The 18,394-nt window shown below is 35.9% G+C and overlaps 1 protein-coding gene across 24 annotated transcripts in view; it reads left to right on the forward strand.

Moving 5' to 3' along the window:
• Positions 1-17,978, forward strand: part of COBLL1 (cordon-bleu WH2 repeat protein like 1) — a 187,852-nt gene extending 169,874 nt beyond the window's left edge. For 9 of the 24 annotated variants that reach the window (XM_089329091.1, XM_051848576.3, XM_070070742.2 and 6 more), the window contains 6 exons: positions 1,233-1,467; positions 2,463-2,557; positions 6,525-8,059; positions 10,274-10,450; positions 14,371-14,400; positions 16,725-17,978. In XM_089329091.1, the coding sequence (XP_089185217.1) occupies positions 1,233-1,467; positions 2,463-2,557; positions 6,525-8,059; positions 10,274-10,450; positions 14,371-14,400; positions 16,725-16,811 (2,159 nt within the window). In that variant the 3' untranslated portion in view covers positions 16,812-17,978. The remainder of the gene's footprint in view (positions 1-1,232; positions 1,468-2,462; positions 2,558-6,524; positions 8,060-10,273; positions 10,451-14,370; positions 14,401-16,724) is intronic. The other 15 variants (XM_070070745.2, XM_070070750.2, XM_070070753.2 and 12 more) reach the window with 3 other exon arrangements.
• Positions 17,979-18,394: the final 416 nt, after the last annotated feature.

Raw genomic sequence — 18,394 nt, forward strand, 5'->3', positions numbered from 1 at the left:
TACAACTCTGTTTTAGCAAAAATCATATTTGTCAGGTAATTTTGCCATTTTGATGATTTCCAGAAAAATATATGATATCCCAAAAGTCCTAGTGAAATGTAAACTTTAATACTTCACAAGTAAAATGCTACAGATCTATAAGAATGTCTTTTGAAAGTTTAAATATTTGCTTTTATTTTATGTGTTTTATATTTCATGAATTATATTACATTTCATGAATAATTTTTAATTTTATTTTTTATTTCAGCAAATATTTGCTATCTTCAGAGGGACTGGGAAAATTAAGCTAAGATATTCAAATTGTATGAAGCAAAGTGTGTGTAAACAAAATTTAATAATTATATTTTCAGACAATAGTTTGTTGAGTTTTATTACTTCAGAATTTGTTTAAATCTTAAAACTGCTTTAACATTTTGGATACTGTGTTCTTTGAAAGCATGCTTCCACTTATAGTTAAATAAGCTAGCCAAAAAGTAGGGAAAAGGAAATGTGTGAGTATGGATATCTGCTTATGTATGCACATATGCTTCCTGGTAGTATGCAGGAAATACTGCTTAAGGAACTTGTATCTGAGGATCAAACTGGGTAGGAATGAAAATTCTTATTATTAAATACTTGTTCTATTTTTATTTTCCATTATATTAAGTATCTAGATAAGTGGCTCTGTTTTCAACATCCAGGTTGTACATTAGAATAATCTAAGGAAACTTAAAAATTCTTGGCCCCACCCTTCAGAGATTCTGATTAAATAGGTGTGGAGTATAGGGTATAATCATTAGTGTTTTTAAAGATGGCTCAGGTAATTCTTAAGTATAGTCAGTGCTGCTAACTACTGAATCAAACTATATAGCTACCCTTGAAGACAGTACATAAATATCTTTGTATTGTAAATATTATTAATTTGCCTTCAATTTGCATCTAGTTCCTACGTGAATTAAAATCACTTAATTGAAATATATTCCAATATTTAATTGGAAGTTGATAAAATTAGATTAAGTTAACCTATAGATAAAACCTATGATAGCAAATTGTTTTTAGAATTATATTAATCTATGACAATCTAGTTATATGGTTATGTGATTATTCACAATTAGAAAAGTACTTCACTATTTTTTGAACTAGATTTAAAATACTTCAGCTAATTGTTATTTTTAAAATTTCTTCATTGTTAGTATTATGTAGGATGAATGAAGCAAATTAATATTTAGGATCATATCTGCATTTCTTTGTAGCTGGAATAAGCTCTGATTATAGCCTTGAGGAGATAGATGAAAAGGAAGAACTGAGTGACATGCCTAAAGATGAGGCCGAAAATATTTCTCTGAAGTCACAGGATAGTCGTTTTGTATCTACTGATATAATAAATACACTGAAAAATGATCCTGATTCAACCGCTGGCAATGACAGAAAAGAGTCCTTGCAGAACTCCAAGGAAGAAAAACAAGATACTGGAAACACAGATGGACAGTAAGTAGTCCATGTGCCAGAAGTCTTGGTGGCACTTTAATTAATACTAGTCTTCTGAGATATAGATCTAATATTTTAAACACAAATATAGTAGGGCCTTTGGTTAAACTTCTTCCTTTTTACCATCTTTTAAAATATTTTTTAATAAAGTATCTATTTGCATATAACTGAACTCAAAGAAAATGAAATTCATTGCTTCTCATACTCCTGTGGTATAATCTACAAATAAACTAATCACTTGTAGTTAATTTGTTGGGCTCAAAAATTTAAAAATTGTAAATGTGCTTTGCCTATTATCTATTTGACCTAAATGGTTCATTTAATTTTCAAAGTTCACAAACGTTCCTCAAAGGTGTTTACTGGCTGTTAGATGAAAATGACTGTGCATGATAGAGTGTGATGCTGAGTCACCAGGATTATTGTTACAGTTCACTCTATGCTGAGGTGCATTTCACATTTGATCTGAAGAGGTGAAAGCCATATTTTACTTACATTTTGTTTGAAATGCAGCACCATCAATAAAGATGAAATCAACCAAGCAAAGTAAACCTTCTTCCTCAAAAGTTTGCTGTAATTTTCATGGAATTATCTCCAAATTAAACTATTCCATTGCAAAAAAAAAAAAAAAAAAATAGGGACTCAATCCACATCCTGATTTATATAACTGACTTTGCTAAAAAACAAAACTAAAATATTCCATTTAATTTTCCTTTTCTTTAAAAGAAAAATAACTGATAATAACGAAGACACTATTTTAGAAAAGTGTCCATTTTACTAAGCTGCTTTTTTTTTGGTAATAGGACCACCATATGAAAGGTGATGGTTCATAGCAGCATTTCCTCCCAGTTACATTTTTCTTTGCTATTAAATTTCCAGTATTTGGCAGAAAAAGATGATTATTTCATCCATCTGTCTTTGGCAATTGTTGCCTCTTTCCTCATCGTGTGTGTGTGTGGTATTTGAGAAGTATGAACATAAAATATCTTGTCTTCCAGAGGATCACACAGTATTTTGTGTGATACAAGCAATGAAGACATGGTAGTGGACACTGTAAGAAACTTGAAGTCACTGGGCCCAAATCAAGAGAATGGTGAGTTACATAAACATTATCAACCAACACTTTCAGAGCACTGTGATATGCCAAGGATTATTCTTGATACTTATGAATTCATTCAATCTTATGTATCGACTCACTTAATAACTTAATTACATCAAATGTTATGGGTACTATCATTTTTGGTCCCAGTTTACAAATAATTGAGATACAAAGATACTCCATTGAGGTCCTACACTAGTAAGTGATAGACACAGGCTTTGGACTTGGTCAGTATTGCTCCAAAGTGTACCCTTAACTACTATGTATAATGTCAAAGCTGGCATTAAATCGTAGAGATTATCTAACTTAGAACTTGGATCTTAAAAATGTGTTCTCTGTACATCGGTGTGTGATGTCTTTCTCTTTTTCCTTCTAGTTCTAGTGCAGGCCTACTTTACTTCATACTCAGATTGCTGTACTTTGAATGAAACTTGTGTGATTTTCAATGCCTGAGCCACATAGTTATGCGATCTTATTTGCCACTATTTCCGAATTCCTATCCTCAAATCAGAACTATTTCTTCTTTTTTTCATTATATAATTCATTCAGGATTTTCTTTGGCCTATGCTTTTTACTTTTGCATGGAAAACCATTTTCCACTTACATCACCTATTTAATTTCTATCCAAAAAATATCACTTCATTTGTTTTGTTACTTGATTACAAGCAGCCAGTTTCAATCTTCCTGATTCCTCAGCTCAGTTGGATACTCTTCATCTGAAAATAATATGATCCTTTGTATGAATTCCTAATAGTACCTAAAAGAATAATGAGATTTTCCTTATATCATCAGGATTTAATTTCAGAAAATTATTGCTGCACAATATAAAATTCAAAAAAATGTATGATGGTCTTTAAAAGGGATAAGGAAGTGGCTTATGAATTTGCACAGTTCAATCTATTATCTTACTACACAAAATTGTGTTAAGATTCTTAGAAAACATAGGAACATATTATTTGGATAAAACATGGAGAATCAAAATATCATGTTTATCTATACTAGCACTTTAAAAAGATCATGGAAGATATGTATTGTGAGAATACTGATCATGGATTTCAATTTTTTTTGTCAAATTAAACTTATATTTTAAGTTCCACTTTTCCATGAACTTTTTGAAGTTCGCTTGCATGTCTCATTTTATATGGGTGGTGTGTGTTGGCTAATGTGAATACGTATGCCTCATTTTCCCCCACTCTAAAACTAATCTGAGATACCTCACCGAGAACATCTAAAAGTAAATAATTTCTCACAGTTTGCCTCTTGGTTTGGTTTTTCACAGTATGTTTTAAGGATGGCAGTAGCATTTCTTTCTGTTGAGAAATCATTTAAAAGTTTCTTCCTTTTCAGAATAATAGTCAAGTTATTTTCACTAAGACTTTGACATCAGATGAGTGCTGAGGTCACAAGTACCTTTACGTAATATTTCATTTGTGTATGGTTTGTACTAACTTTCGTCAATTCTAGGTGATTTTTAAAGCAATTTCTGTTATCCTGAAAGTAGATTCATTCTGTTTTCCTCTTTACTTAACCCATACACCTGTTTATAGCAAAATTTCATCCGATGTCAGTGACAGTTATGAACAGGAAGAAGATAGGAAATACAAAAGTTACCTTCTCCCTCTACTGGCCATCTTTAGAAAATGGCTTAAGCATCATTGTCAGCCAGGAATAAGGATGGCTTAGCTAGTAAACTGTTCAGTGGTGATTCCAGGTCTCCAGACCTGACAATCATTGGAAATAATGATAAAACGTAGATGAGGAATTCAAAGTTTGACAATGGTTAAGTAGAGGTCACTGACTAAAAATAGGAAAAAGGGAAATTTGGAGTGCTAAAACCAACCAGTTTATTACAGGGAACTTGGTTTTAAGTATATGTTTACATTGATTTACTTTTTTGGGGGAAATGCTTCTATTGTATAAGCTAGGAAATACCTCTATTCATTGTAAAGTGAAAATAAGGGAGGAGAATATGCTTTTAGCTCATTTCCTGCTGCAAGGGCCCATTTCTTAAAATTTTCTATACTCCTAACAGTATTCAAATATATATCTTTTTTCAAATATATATCTTAAACATACAAAGTTTCATATAAACATTAAAAATTCTTAGAAACCAAGTGATGTAAGAGAAGAACCACAAGTGTGCCTCTTCTATAGTTTCTATTCATATGTGTTCTTAATTTTCTAAATCACAAAAATAAATGATTGGTCACGGAGAATAGTCACTCAAATAGACACTACATATTCTGATTGTCACTTGCATTTTATCTGGGAAGAATAAAAGTGAATTTCATTTTAAAATCATATACTGAATACAAGAATATGCAAAACAATATAGATATTGCTATAACCAAATAAGCAAGATTTTTTTTTATTTGTTTGAAAGTCAGAGTTACACAGAGAATGAGGGAGGGAGGGAGGGAGAGAGAGAGAGGTGGGGGAGGTCTTCCATCCACCGGTTCACTCCCCAATTGGTCACAGTGGCTGGAGCTGCGCCGATCCAGAGCCAGGAGCCTCCTCTGGGTCTCCCATGTGGGTGCAGGGGCCCAACGACTTGGGCCATCTTCTACTGCTTTTCCAGTCCTCAGCAGAGAGCTGGGTAGGAAGTGGAGCAGCTGGGTCTCGAACCGGCACCCATATGGGATGCTGCAGGTGGAGGCTTAACACACTATACCGCAGCGCTGGCCCCTAGGCAAGGTTTTAAAATATTTTTTTAAAATTACTTGTAAGCAAATTTACCTGGCAGCATGCTTTTTTCCCTCCATATGTGTGTAGGTTCTTTTTCTTTTTTAATGATCTATTTTATGTACCTTATTACATTTTAGGCAGTATACTTGATCTTATCCTGTAACAGATACAAGTCAGTGACTATAAACTGTAGTGAAATACTTTATACCCCTTCACAATTTGATTCACAATGCCTACATTTCACTGGAAGAGATGACTAGGGCATTGATGATGAGGGTGATGCCTCATGCAGAGGAAATGATTATTCAGGGCTTTTGAATAAAGCAACACTTGTATAAGTCAGTTCAGTACCAGGCATGTGTTGCATATTTACAGACTTGTGTTCATTTTAAATACCTTGTTCCAGTCCTTTGACATCATGTGGTTGACTGGAAGTTGTTGCTTTGTTATCCTAGATGCTGGCAAATGATTTTCATTTTTAGGAGATTTATTCAGAATTAGGAGGAGATGTAGTACAGGGCACAGGAAGGCTGTTTTCTCTACTTGGGCTCTGACTATAGAAGAATAAGGGTACCTTCTCCCCACAGAGAGAAATCAGAACCAACATGATTATTTTTATGTAGTTGAAATCACCCATGTTGTACCTAAAAACAAAGTCCTCTCGGAGTCTCTAGTAAGGACAACCAATTATCTAGACAGTTAACTGGATTCTGTTTTATTTCATATCTTAAAGGTGATGTTTTCTGTTGTCTGCCTAATTAAGACTGACAACATTTGTAGGTTTTGTTTCTCTTCTAATGTTACATATAAAATATGAGTACACTAGGAACTATGGGTAAAAGAAAGTCAAAATACAAAAAAAAACTTTTTTGGATTGGTCATTTATTTTGTCGTTATTAATGATGACTGAAAAGTGAAGCCTTTACTTACAAGAAGGAACATAACTACCTTCTATGGAGTACCTGTTCAGGGCAATATCATATCCTACAAAGAAGGTTATATAAATTGTATGCAAAATACATGTTTTCACTGTCTTAAATCTGAGCAAACTGAGATTCAAAGGGTTGAATTGATATGCTGTAGCCACATAGGTTAAGCTGGATTTTCATGGTATTTTCTCTGTATGCAACTTCAAGCCTTCAAATGTTGAGAGAGCTGAAAATTATCCATAGAATTCAAACCAACCTATTTCATTCATGTTGGGTAAGGAGGCATTGAATATGTGAGTTCCTTTACCTTTTGAATATATTCAACCTGATGATATTTTTTCTCTCAGTAGTTCCAAATGGAGTAACTGTCTTTACAACGAACACAGAAGATAATATAAAAAATAGAGAAATCAGTGCAGGAAGTGCTGCCAAAAATAAGGATGTGGACATGGTAGTTGACAGACGATCAGACTATCCAGATCGTAAAAGTGATAGTGTTCTAAGTTCCAAGGAAAATGATCCTGCAGTACCAGATCAAAAACTGAGTCAACCTACTGCAGAAAAGACAACAATGCAAGACGCAGCAATTCAGACAGCCGCTTCCTGCAACAGTTTTGATGAGAATCACCAAGATCATAATTTGTCTACCTACAAAGTTGATGAAATTGTGCAAACCTCAGATAACAAATCAACTCAGCACTCAGCCCTAAGTCCACAAGATACCTCAAAAGACTTCGGGAATCAGGATACCCGAGTTGTACACTCACAAGGTCAACTCACCATGAAAGATCCAATTTGTCCACATGGCAGTGGTGATCTTTTGTCTCCTGTTGACGGAACAGATAAAAATTCAACTGCTTCTTACCTGAAGAATTATCCACTTTACAGACAAGACTATAATCCCAAGCCAAAGCCTTCAAATGAAATTACAAGAGAGTATATTCCCAAAATTGGAATGACTACTTATAAAATAGTGCCTCCCAAATCCCTGGAAATATTGAAAGATTGGGAATCAGAAACCAGTGGTTATAAAGACGATCAAAAGATACACTCGTTAGACAAAAAGCACACCCATGAGGATGTGAAAGAAACTGCCATTCAGACAGAAGACCTTGTTATATCTGAAGGCCCAAAGGAGCCACTGCCAGACCTCAAACCAAAGCCTAACTTGAGAACAGAGCATCAGGTGCACAGTGCTGTGGGCTCCTCCAGCAGTGCCACAGCTAATCCTCTGGAACCTCCCAGGATGACTAGAGACACTGGCTTTGCTCCTTTTGCACCAAATTTGGAAGACATAAACAATATTTTGGAGTCAAAACTTAAATCTCGGGTTTCAAATCCCCAGGCCAAACCCAGTTCTTTTTTCTTGCAGATGCAAAAGAGAGCATCTGGTCACTATGTGACTTCTGCAGCTGCCAAGAGTGTCCACGCTACCCCTAATCCTACCCCCAAAGAACTAACAAACAAAGAGGTGGAAAGGGATTCGCTGCCTCCTCCGGAGCAGATTCTTTCTCCTTTAAGTAAAACAGTGCACTCGGCTCCACAACCCCATCTGAAAAAACCTGATGATACCATAAGTCAGAAGCCTGCTGAAACTTCTCCTCCTCCTGTGGCTCCAAAACCTGTACATCTTCCCACTAATCAGGCAGCAGCCCTAAATCTGAAGACTTTGAAAACCTTTGGTGCCCCACGACCATACTCAAGTTCTGCTCCTTCGCCCTTTGCCCTGGCTGTAGTGAAACGGTCACAGTCGTTCAGTAAGGCACACACTGAGTCCTCCAGTGACAGTGCGCCCTCCCCACTTCCAGCCGACCCCAAGGAGGGGAACATTTGTTCTGCAAATACGTTTGTGGACATCCCACAACTTGATGTGGTTGATAAGGTAAATGTTACCACTTAAAAAATAAGGATTTTGATTTATACAGCAGAGTTATCTTGGGATTAGCCAGCATGTTAGTATGTTCATGTGTTACTTTACTCTGAGTTCATATTAAGCAGATGTCATGCTAATATAAGGGAAACAAAGTGGTAGCACATAGAATCTAATTATTTTCTCTGATAGCTATAGTTTGTATTACCTGATATTGACTATTATTATAAAGTTAATATTATATACTGATGTCATTAGCAAATGGCTTAAATGTTCATAAATTTGTATAATGTTACTAGCTTATAGTTCTGTTTTACTAATAATTTATCTTCAACTCTCCTTGATGCTATGATATACTTTATTTTCTTCAACATTATGGTACTTTATAATTGCAAAATAAATAATTATATAGAAACATAACAGTATCAAAAGACTAGATAAAATAACTATATACCAGCTATACATTTTCCATCATATCTGTTCAACCTCAGCTTACCAAAAATTTTGACATATAAATTGAAAGCAGTTTTAAAATGTAATTTATGTAATTTTCCCCATTTTGTTAACTCAGTGTCTAATTTTTCAGTTACATGTTTGCTGAACAAAACGTCATCTATCCACTGTTTATTAATATACCCAAAACAGTATGCTGTTGACCTAGTGTATAATCAACTAACTGTTGTATTTGGCTAAGTTCAGATAAGATAGTCAAAGCAGAGGGTGAAATTCACAACCTAAATCATGATAATCCATGTGCATTTTAAAAGAAGTACTTTGTATACTTTCACTCTGATGTTGTTTAAAGAATACTTTCATATTTGTGTGACAGTTCCAGAAGTATTTTATACTAGTTTTTCAAACATTCCTAGAGTAAGAGAACATTAACCACATTGCCAAGTAAAGATGTTTCCATAATTTTAAAGCAATATTTATGTTGAAGATTATTTCATCATACATATGTATAACTTTCATATAGCATCAGGAAGAGATGTATGATGTAGAGATTAATTCATTACTTGAGACAAAGCTTGTGTTTTTTCTTGGAATGGAATACCCTTTCTAAATACTGGAAGCTTGATTGAAACAATACAGTTTTTCAAACTACTGCCTGTACCCTGTGTAGCTGATTTTTTTTGTGAAGATATTTATTTGGCAGTTTGGAAAAGACATTTTTAAGATTACTTGGTAATATTTGCCAATTAAATCAGTTACTAAATATTCCTTCCTAAAAAGTTTAATTAAATTTCTAATTCTTCAATTTGGAAGTTGTTAGTTTATATTTTTAACATCATAAGAAAAATAAATAGACAGCACTTAGTCACTGTAACCTCCAGAATTGCAAAATAAGTTATAAAGTGTATTATAGTAATTAACATTCCTTTATTAAAAGACATATAAGGTTCAATCAGCATAAAATCATCAATATTTTATAATGTACATTCAAAAATAATAATTTCATAACCTGATATGTTGGAACCATGAAAATGGATTATTTTTTAGTTTGTGGGTTTTTTTTATTATTTGTTTAGCTCTTCTAGCCAACTCCATGTGTATGAAGTCAACTTTCCATCACAGTAATGAGCTGCCTGACATAGGCTCTACTTATTAGAAGACAGTTTCATTTGAAAGCTTCAGAGTCCAAAAGAGCATAGAGCAGAATAGGCAGCGGCTGCCCATTGGCTGCATCACCCCATGGCATGGATAGCAACAGCAGTAGCAGTTGTCAGAGTGAGCTGTCACATCTCAAACCAAGAGCAAAGAAGGGAGCTGGCTTCCCCCAATCCTTTCCAAGGGCATACCTGCAATGGTGAAAGGACCTTCCGCCCAGCCTCAGCTGCAGAAGGTTCATTCCCCTCCCAGTAGTGCCGCCATCAAACTGAGACTTTCACTGTGGCCCTTTGGAGAACATCTAAACCAATATCCAAACCATAGCACCATGTGTTGGAAAACCCAGCCTCTTATACTCAAGCACAGTAACATTACCTTTGAATTAGTGAAAAGAGAGGTACCGTTGTTCAAGGGAAGGGAAGGGAATCCCCTCATCTTTCAGCTTGGCTCTGGCAGCAAAGGATAATGAAGTGGGTGAGGAATCAGAGTTACATCTAAAACACCAGTGTGGAAAGTGATGATGATTTTTAAAGCGCTACTGATACTGAAACTGTTTTTACAAAAATGGTTCATCCTTCTCTACATGTACATGTAAATATTTTGCATTTATTTTTGTAGGAGAATAAGTCTGTTCGTAATGAACAGAATTCTCAAATACCAACTGCAGCTGACTGCCCATCCTTCACCCTTTCGAGACAAAGCTCTTTGACATTCCGGAGCTCTGACCCAGAACAGATCCGACAGAGTTTGCTGACTGCAATCCGTTCCGGAGAGGCTGCTGCCAGACTGAAACGGGTAAGTTCTGTGGATCAGATGGGTGACAGTGGGTTTATTTTCAACGTTGTCAAACTAATACTTGAGGGAAATTTTTTCCCTAGCATTTAAATCTAAATAAGGAAGATGCCAGAAGTTTCTCTTTTATGTCAGGGGTCATTTTTGAAGTATAAGCTGAGAGTCCAGAATCTCTCACATACTTAAAAATATGTCAGGTCTATTTTCCACTTCATGGGCCAGGTGTGGAGCATGGGCTTGGTTCATTATTATATAACTATATATAACAAGTGCCCTGAACTCTTATTTTAAGAAAGTATTTTAGCACAGCAAAAAAGATTCTTTTGAAAATACCTCTCTGTATTCCAGAAAAGGTAGACTGGTGACAGGGACCTGCACGTTTTCAATTGTAGCTCCTACAGTGACCAAAGGGACTGCCGTATGTGGAGTTTAGAGAGAGTTTTGTACCTGAAACCAAAAAGAAAGAAAGAAAAAGAAAATCTGAAGAATGTCTATGAGTCCTAATGCAAACATTCAAGTTTGTTTTTTTGTTTTTTTTTGTTTTTTTGTTTTTTGTGTGTTTGTTTGTTTGTTTTGACAGGCAGAGTGGACAGTGAGAGAGAGACAGACAGACAGAAAGGTCTTCCTTTGCTGTTGGTTCACCCTCCAATGGCCGCCGCGGCCAGCGCACCGCGCTGATCCGATGGCAGCAGCCAGGTACTTATCCTGGTCTCCCATGGGGTGCAGGGCCCAAGGACTTGGGCCATCCTCCACTGCACTCCCTGGCCACAGCAGAGAGCTGGCCTGGAAGAGGGGCAACCAGGACAGAATCCAGTGCCCCGACTGGGACTAGAACCTGGTGTGCCAGCGCCGCAAGGCAGAGGATTAGCCTAGTGAGCCTCCGTGCCGGCCCCATTCAAGTTTTAATAATGCCCTGCCAAAGTTGTGTAGTTCCTCCTTCCTGAGAGCTAAGAGAGCACTGGGAGAGGAGGCAGGTTTCTTCTTGGGGTAGTCACAGGGATTCTTCGCAGGTAACTTTCCTCCCTCTGTTCCCTGGAAGAGGACAGGAGGAAGCTTTAAGCAAAGCCTCATTCCTTAGACTTCCCACAAGCAGTCTTCCCCTGCTCTCCCTTGGACATCCTTGATAGAAAAACCTCCATAGCTGAGACATCTTCATTTTGTGAATTCGTTTTGAAAGTTGTTTAGAAAACAGTGAGAGACCTGATGAGCACAACACCTAACCTCCGGAGAAAGGAAATCTGTAAAAGAACAGGAATGCAGCAAAGATAAGGGAAAAAAAAGGGTGGGGAAGGCATCCTGGCCTTTCTACCTCAACAACATTCCACAGACTGGACTGGCTGAACCAGTTTCCTTGGTGTGTTTGTGTGGAACACAGAACTTGGTGCTCCCATCTGGTCAAATATGGAGACAAGGCAAAATATTGCGTTCTGTCAGGAATGGAAGAAATGGGCCGGCGCCGCGGCTCTCTAGGCTAATCCTCTGCCTGCAGCGCCAGCACACCGGGTTCTAGTCCCAGTCGGGGCTCCGGATTCTGTCCCGGTTGCCCCTCTTCCAGGCCAGCTCTCTGCTGTGGCCAGGGAGTGCAGTGGAGGATGGCCCAAGTCCTTGGGCCCTGCACCCCATGGGAGACCAGGATAAGTACCTGGCTGCTGCCATCGGATCAGCGTGGTGCGCTGGCCGCGGCGGCCATTGGAGGGTGAACCAACGGCAAAAGGAAGACCTATCTCTCTGTCTCTTTCTCTCGCTATCCACTCTGCCTGCCAAAAAAAAAAAAGAGTGGAAGAAATGGGAAAGAATAACTCAGAGCATTAGGTCTGAATTTTATAGAGTGTTTCTAACAGTCTACATCTAGGTGCTGAGAAGCATACAATTTGGCTGACTTTTGAATATTGAAATTGGTATTTCACGGGCCATGATAAATTTATACTTTTGTGGAGGAAAGATCTCCATGTTAATAAAATGTAGAGTCTCATTTATGAAAATTTCTCTCATCTTGTAAATTAAGGATAAGTTTCAAACCATCAATACCAAACTCAAGCTTTCTTAACTGGGTAAATTTGACAAGCATTTTTTTAAGCACATCAGTACTAGATAGTAAGGGTACAAAAAATGTATACAGTGAAACTTCTGCCTTCTGTGTTTTCACACTCTGGGTCTGGGAGGCAGCAGTACATAAAATCCATGGGAGAGCCAAGTAAGCACACGAAATTGATTGCAATGCCTTTGTTACTAAGTCAGTGAATATATTAATCACTTTCAATGAACTAATTGTAGAAGACTATGCATTAAATTGGAAATGACTTTTTAGACTAACAGAATTATACAGGCCAGCAGCTTTATTCTTGGTGTGTTATGGACCCTGCTTTGGCAGTCCCGTCACATAGAAAAGTCGTTGTTTCTGGAATGAGCTGGATTGAATCAACATGGAAAGCAGGCCTAAATTATGAACCTGTAGTTGTATCCTATTTAAAGCTTATTACTTTAGGTTCTATTGAGTATTGAGTGGTAAGTTATTGATAGTTCTGAGTCTGTATTGCCACTAAAAATGGATATATGATATAGTAAATTTCATGATACCAATATTCCATGTCTAGTACTTTTACTTCTAATTAAATACTCTAAAAATTGTGGTTTTGTATACCAGGGCTCACATTTAAGAGTGCCCATGGAATAATGTTTGTGATAGCTCCAAATAAACAGAATTGTAATGTCCAAAAAATAGTAAAATAAATGGTACTGTGTTCAAAGAACAGACCATCATATAGAGCAAAAACAAAAGGCAGCCACACCAGACAGTGTCGCTGGAAGTACACAGAAATACATACATGTGAAGTTGGACAGCATTCAAAGCTGTATTATAATGTGATTCTTGCTTAGATGGTAATTCTTTTTAAAAACAAGGAATTAATTAGAAAAATCATTGTGGTTGTCTTCTTCACAGAGGAAAAAAATAGTTGTTAAGGGCTTTTTGCAGCAGACAGGCACACGATGTAAAGAGACGTACAAAAAATGAAGTAATCAAGATAAGTGTCTTACTGCAGTGTATTTTAAATATCCAGATTAACACAAAAGTTCATGATGGAGAAAAAAACAAAATTTTCAATAGGGACAAGATAAGCAGATGCCTAGAGGTATTTCTCCTTATGATCTGGGTAGTGGGTTATTGGCAAAAGTTAGTAAAAATCATACAGGTGGATTGCTGATTTCTTGTGATTGCTGCTTAGTCACATGTTTCTGTCCTGTACTGAAGATTTCTCCTAGTTTCTCTTAATTTCTGACATTTCTTTTATACAACAACAATTACATTGCCAAAATCTCCAGTGATTTTGACAGCAGATTTAAAATGGCTCATCAGAAAGCTGGCTCTGTGTTTGCCTCTGTCTTGCACACAAATGTTCAATTTAACTCCAGGTACCAACTTGTCGTAGGGCTCTGGTTCATACCAGAGCAATTAACCTGCATTATATTGGTTTGTTCACATTAGAACAATTATTTGGTTGATAGCTTTAGTGTAAATGCAGTCATGAAAGTGATTTTTCATGTTTCTGATGGGCTTTTCCTATTCCTTACCTGACTCAGCCTCTGTGGAGTCTCAGAGATTAGCCTGATCTTCATATAAAGCATTACTTTTCTAGCTTAGTGTTTTGTAAATTGATGTTAATATTTATATACAAATCAGCAAATTATTTACAGAGAATAAAACCAAATAAGTAACCTTCTATCACTGGCCTATGTTGACACAAGAACTTCTTTGGGTGCTTTCAATATTTAGTGATGCCTAAATTACTCAGAATAAGGCTATGACACTATTATCAATAGAATATAGGTTCCAAAAATAAGTCTGAAAGTAAACTGATGAATGAATGAGATTTGGCACTTGATATTAAGTATTTCTTCACTATATCAAATTTATCTTTGGCTAGATAAGAGCCTGGAGGGAAGGAAAAAACTGGGTAAGTCACCCAGAATCTTGCTGACTTGTGCTTTTGTTTGGTCTGTTTTTATTCATATTTCATTGGCTTGGATTTGAACAACCAAAGTCTTTCAGGTTGGCAGCTCTTTCCATGTGTCTTTAAAAATTCATCATATGCAGTTACATAGTTGTGTTCCTTATATAAATAAGAAAGCTAGCAGAGTATTCCTCAAAAGTCTTCAAACTTCAAGGGTAGAAGGTTACTGGTTGATATTCACATCAATAAGTCTTTAAATGTTATTTTTAAAAATATCTTGATTATAAGTAATATACAAGTAACCTTTTTTATTTTTTGTATTTGAAAGAGTTACAGAGAGAGGTAGAGACAGAGGTTTTCCATTCGATGGTTCAGTACCTAAATGACTGTAATGGCTGGAGCTGTGCCAGTCCAAAGCCAAGCCAGGAGCTTTCTCCAGGTCTCCCACGCAGGTGCAGGGACCAAAGGACTTGGGCCATCTTCTACTGCTTTCCCAGGCCATAGCAGAGAGCTGGATCGAAAGTGGAACAGCCTGGACTCAAACCAGCACCTATATGGGATGCTGGCACTGCAGGCTGGAGCTTTAACCTGCTGCGCCACAGCGCCAGACCTGATAAGTAAACTTTTTTTAAAAGGTAGTCAAGATCTCTGCTCTCAGAATTTACAGAATAGCATTCTAATGATGTCTTCTTGTGTTTAAAAGTTTGGTAGACAAATTTTAAACATCCAAGGAAATGCCATTTTCTCCCAAAATAACCACTCTTGATAGATTGCTGTGTAGTCTTTCAGACTACTTTTGTAGTATGTAAACATTTTTAATTTGTAAAAAAATGAATCCCTCTGCAAGTCACTTATAAACATACTTCTTTGAAGCTTTCCATCTTATCACATACATATCTATTCTGTTCTTTTAAAAACTACATAGCATTTAACTATATGAATGTAACAGGTTACTTACTACTAATTGGTGGACATTTAACTTGATTCTACATATGGTACTACAATGAGCATGTTTTACTTGCAAATATTTAGTGCCATCTGTATGGTTTTAAAATGCCTAAAGCAAATTTTCTCTTTTACTTTACGAAGAATTGTTAGAATTGCAATTTTGGCAAGAATTTTAAGACTAACTTTTCCACACAGACTTTTGGGCTCAAGGTTGCACAAGGATGTCCTTACCTGTCCTTTGCTGATTGCATTTGAGGTATTCCATGAATACTAAACAGGGTGCAAAGGAGTTTTCTGTCCTCCTGGCTGCAACTTTTCTTGTCAGCCATTTTATTTCAGGTGTGTGTGTGTCAGTCATGCTACTCCATCCTGGATCCTTAAGGCAGTTAAGAAAATTCATTAGAGTAGATGACAGATCTTTTGTTTCTGAAAGGCATGAAATGAAGCACAAGGAAACCAGATCCAAAGTAATTTTGTCAATTTCATCTAACTTATTCTGTTAATTGGCAGGTAGACTATGTGGCCATTTGTACTTTAGTTTAGCCTAGCAATAAACTTCTTCACAAAATGGCGTTATTACATGCCCTTTTTCTTCAAATGTTTTTGTTTAAAATTTCAAATTATTATGCATTTTACTATTAAGACTCAGATGATTTTGCTTTCTTTTAAAGTGGAAGTTTCAGGGTATTTAGGATATCCTTGTTCAGTGTTTTTGTATGCTAAGAGTTTTCAAATACCCATAGAAGGCTTTGGTAGTAGAATTTTGAAATTTAGGACTTTATTTACTGAAAAGAAAATAAAGCAAACCTTTTTATTCTGCTAGTATAGCAATCACAGATTTGAGTATTTTTAGTTCCTGAATATGAAAGCATTTTACAAAGCAAAGGCTGGGGGTTTTTTGTTTGCTTTTGTTTTTAATAAAGAAATGCCCATGGGAGTGTGGGATGGGAAGACCTCAGGTTAGTACAAACCACCAGCATGAAAACTGTAAATATTCATCGCTTTGTAGAAATCACTGTTTTCTTTTTTCTTTTAAACATTTTCCCAGCCCTTTTGGGAGCCAGAATTAATTTAGCTAAATATGCTCTTCAACAGCTTGGCCTGTAGTCTGTTTGTGCTCTTGTCCTTTATGGTTGATTTGGTATTTTGGTAAAGACTAAGATGTGTTAATGGATTATTTAACTTGTTTGTTGAGAAAATAACAACTCTTAATTTCATGTCAGATGAATATTCCTGATTATTTGAAATTTACTAATTAATCAATACTGAGTATTAACATTTACAACTAACTGAAAATGAAAATGTAATTGTTGAAATTGAAAATTAGACAGCTGTCCCATTTTAAACTGATGGGTGCAAAGTATGTTTCTTTCTCTTAGGTTACTGTTCCATCAAACACAATATCTGTGAATGGAAGGTCAAGACTCAGCCAGCCCATGTCCCCTGATGTCCAGGACAGCCGTTAACTGCTGCTTTGCCATATTGCACTTCACTGCTTCAGTTTCTCATACCAACTTCACACTAATGTGTTGGGAAATGTATATTCAGATGTACACTAATATATTCTCTTTCAAAGTCTAAAAAGTCTATGGCTTTTGATGCCAAAAGAATTATCAGAACTTATAATTTATAATAATTTTAGTTGTTTTTTCTTGAGTTGAGTATGCTGCTTTAGAATTTAAAGATATAAATGGCTTTCATTTTTTTCAAAAGAGAAGTAATCACCTTTATTGATTTATTTACAAATACATTCTCTAGAGTGGTGACTTAAGACAAAATATGAATTAAGATTCCTAGATTTATATTTGTATGATACATCAATAGCTAAGCAAACATAGGTCTGACATTTGCTGCCTCAATGTTATAGTTTAATTGGATATATTTTTAAGTTATATTAAAGCCTATATTGTGTTTAAAAAATCTAGAAAACTAGTAATATCAAATAAGTGTATGCAGTTCAATAATTATGTGTAATGATGAATCACTTGGTGTCTAAGAGTTATCTTGTGCAATCTTTATATAGTTATAAATCAACCTTATGGGAAATTTATAGTATTTTAATATTTTATTAACATGAGACAATTTTTTAATCTTTAGAACTTAAGTTGCACAAGGAGAATATTAAATATTTTCTGTATATAATTATGGCATTATTATCACACAAATATATGTACCAGATGCCTTAAAAACTTTCCTGTGAAAATGTTGATATTATTATGTCACTTACTTCATATCTGATGTGTAGAAAGCAATAGTGGTTGATTCATGTCCATATTGGAAAACTTAAAAGACTATTTGGAATTCCAGAAACCCTGGTTTTATTTCAAGTAAAATGATAAAATATTCATAAATGTACTTAAAATGTTAATATTCTAAATAATAATATATATTTGCATTAAAGCTAAAACTGTTAAATGAAACAATACCCACTTTGTTAGCTTATAACTACCCAGGATGTAGAGTATTTTGGTGTTCCACTTTTACATAGAGAATATTTTCATTGCTCACTTTTTCTTTGAACTTCGTTCACACAAGCTGAAATTAAGTTGTTTTCAATAAAGCTACTGAGATATCTGCCTCTTTGGAAAATATGTTGATTTTATTCCTGTTTAATAAAAGCAAGTTATACTTTTGGGGTGTTTTGTTTTTTAAAGCTTTATTTATTTGAAAGGCAGAATTACAGAGAAGCAGAGAGAGACATTTAAAACTTAAATAAAAAATTGAAGTCTTTTTAAAAAAATTATTTCAAGGCATAGATACAGAGAGAGAAGGACACACACACACACACACACACCCACACACTGGGGGAGAGAGAGAGATCTTCTATCTGCTGGTTCATGCCACCAATGGCATCAACAGCCAGAGCTGAGCTGATCCAGAGCCTGGAGCTTTTTCCAGGTCTCCGACGTGGGTATAGGGACCCAAGGGCTTGGGCCATCTTCTGCTGCTTTCTCAGGCACGTTAGCAGGAGCTGGATTGGAAGTGGAGCAGCTGGGGCTTGAACCAGCTTCCATATAGGATGCTGGCATTGCAAGCAGCGGCTTTTTAT

This window comes from Oryctolagus cuniculus, chromosome 3 (genome assembly GCF_051225735.1).
Source record: "Oryctolagus cuniculus isolate XC-2025 breed Fujian yellow rabbit chromosome 3, ASM5122573v1, whole genome shotgun sequence".
Classification (NCBI taxonomy): Eukaryota; Metazoa; Chordata; class Mammalia; order Lagomorpha; family Leporidae; genus Oryctolagus; species Oryctolagus cuniculus.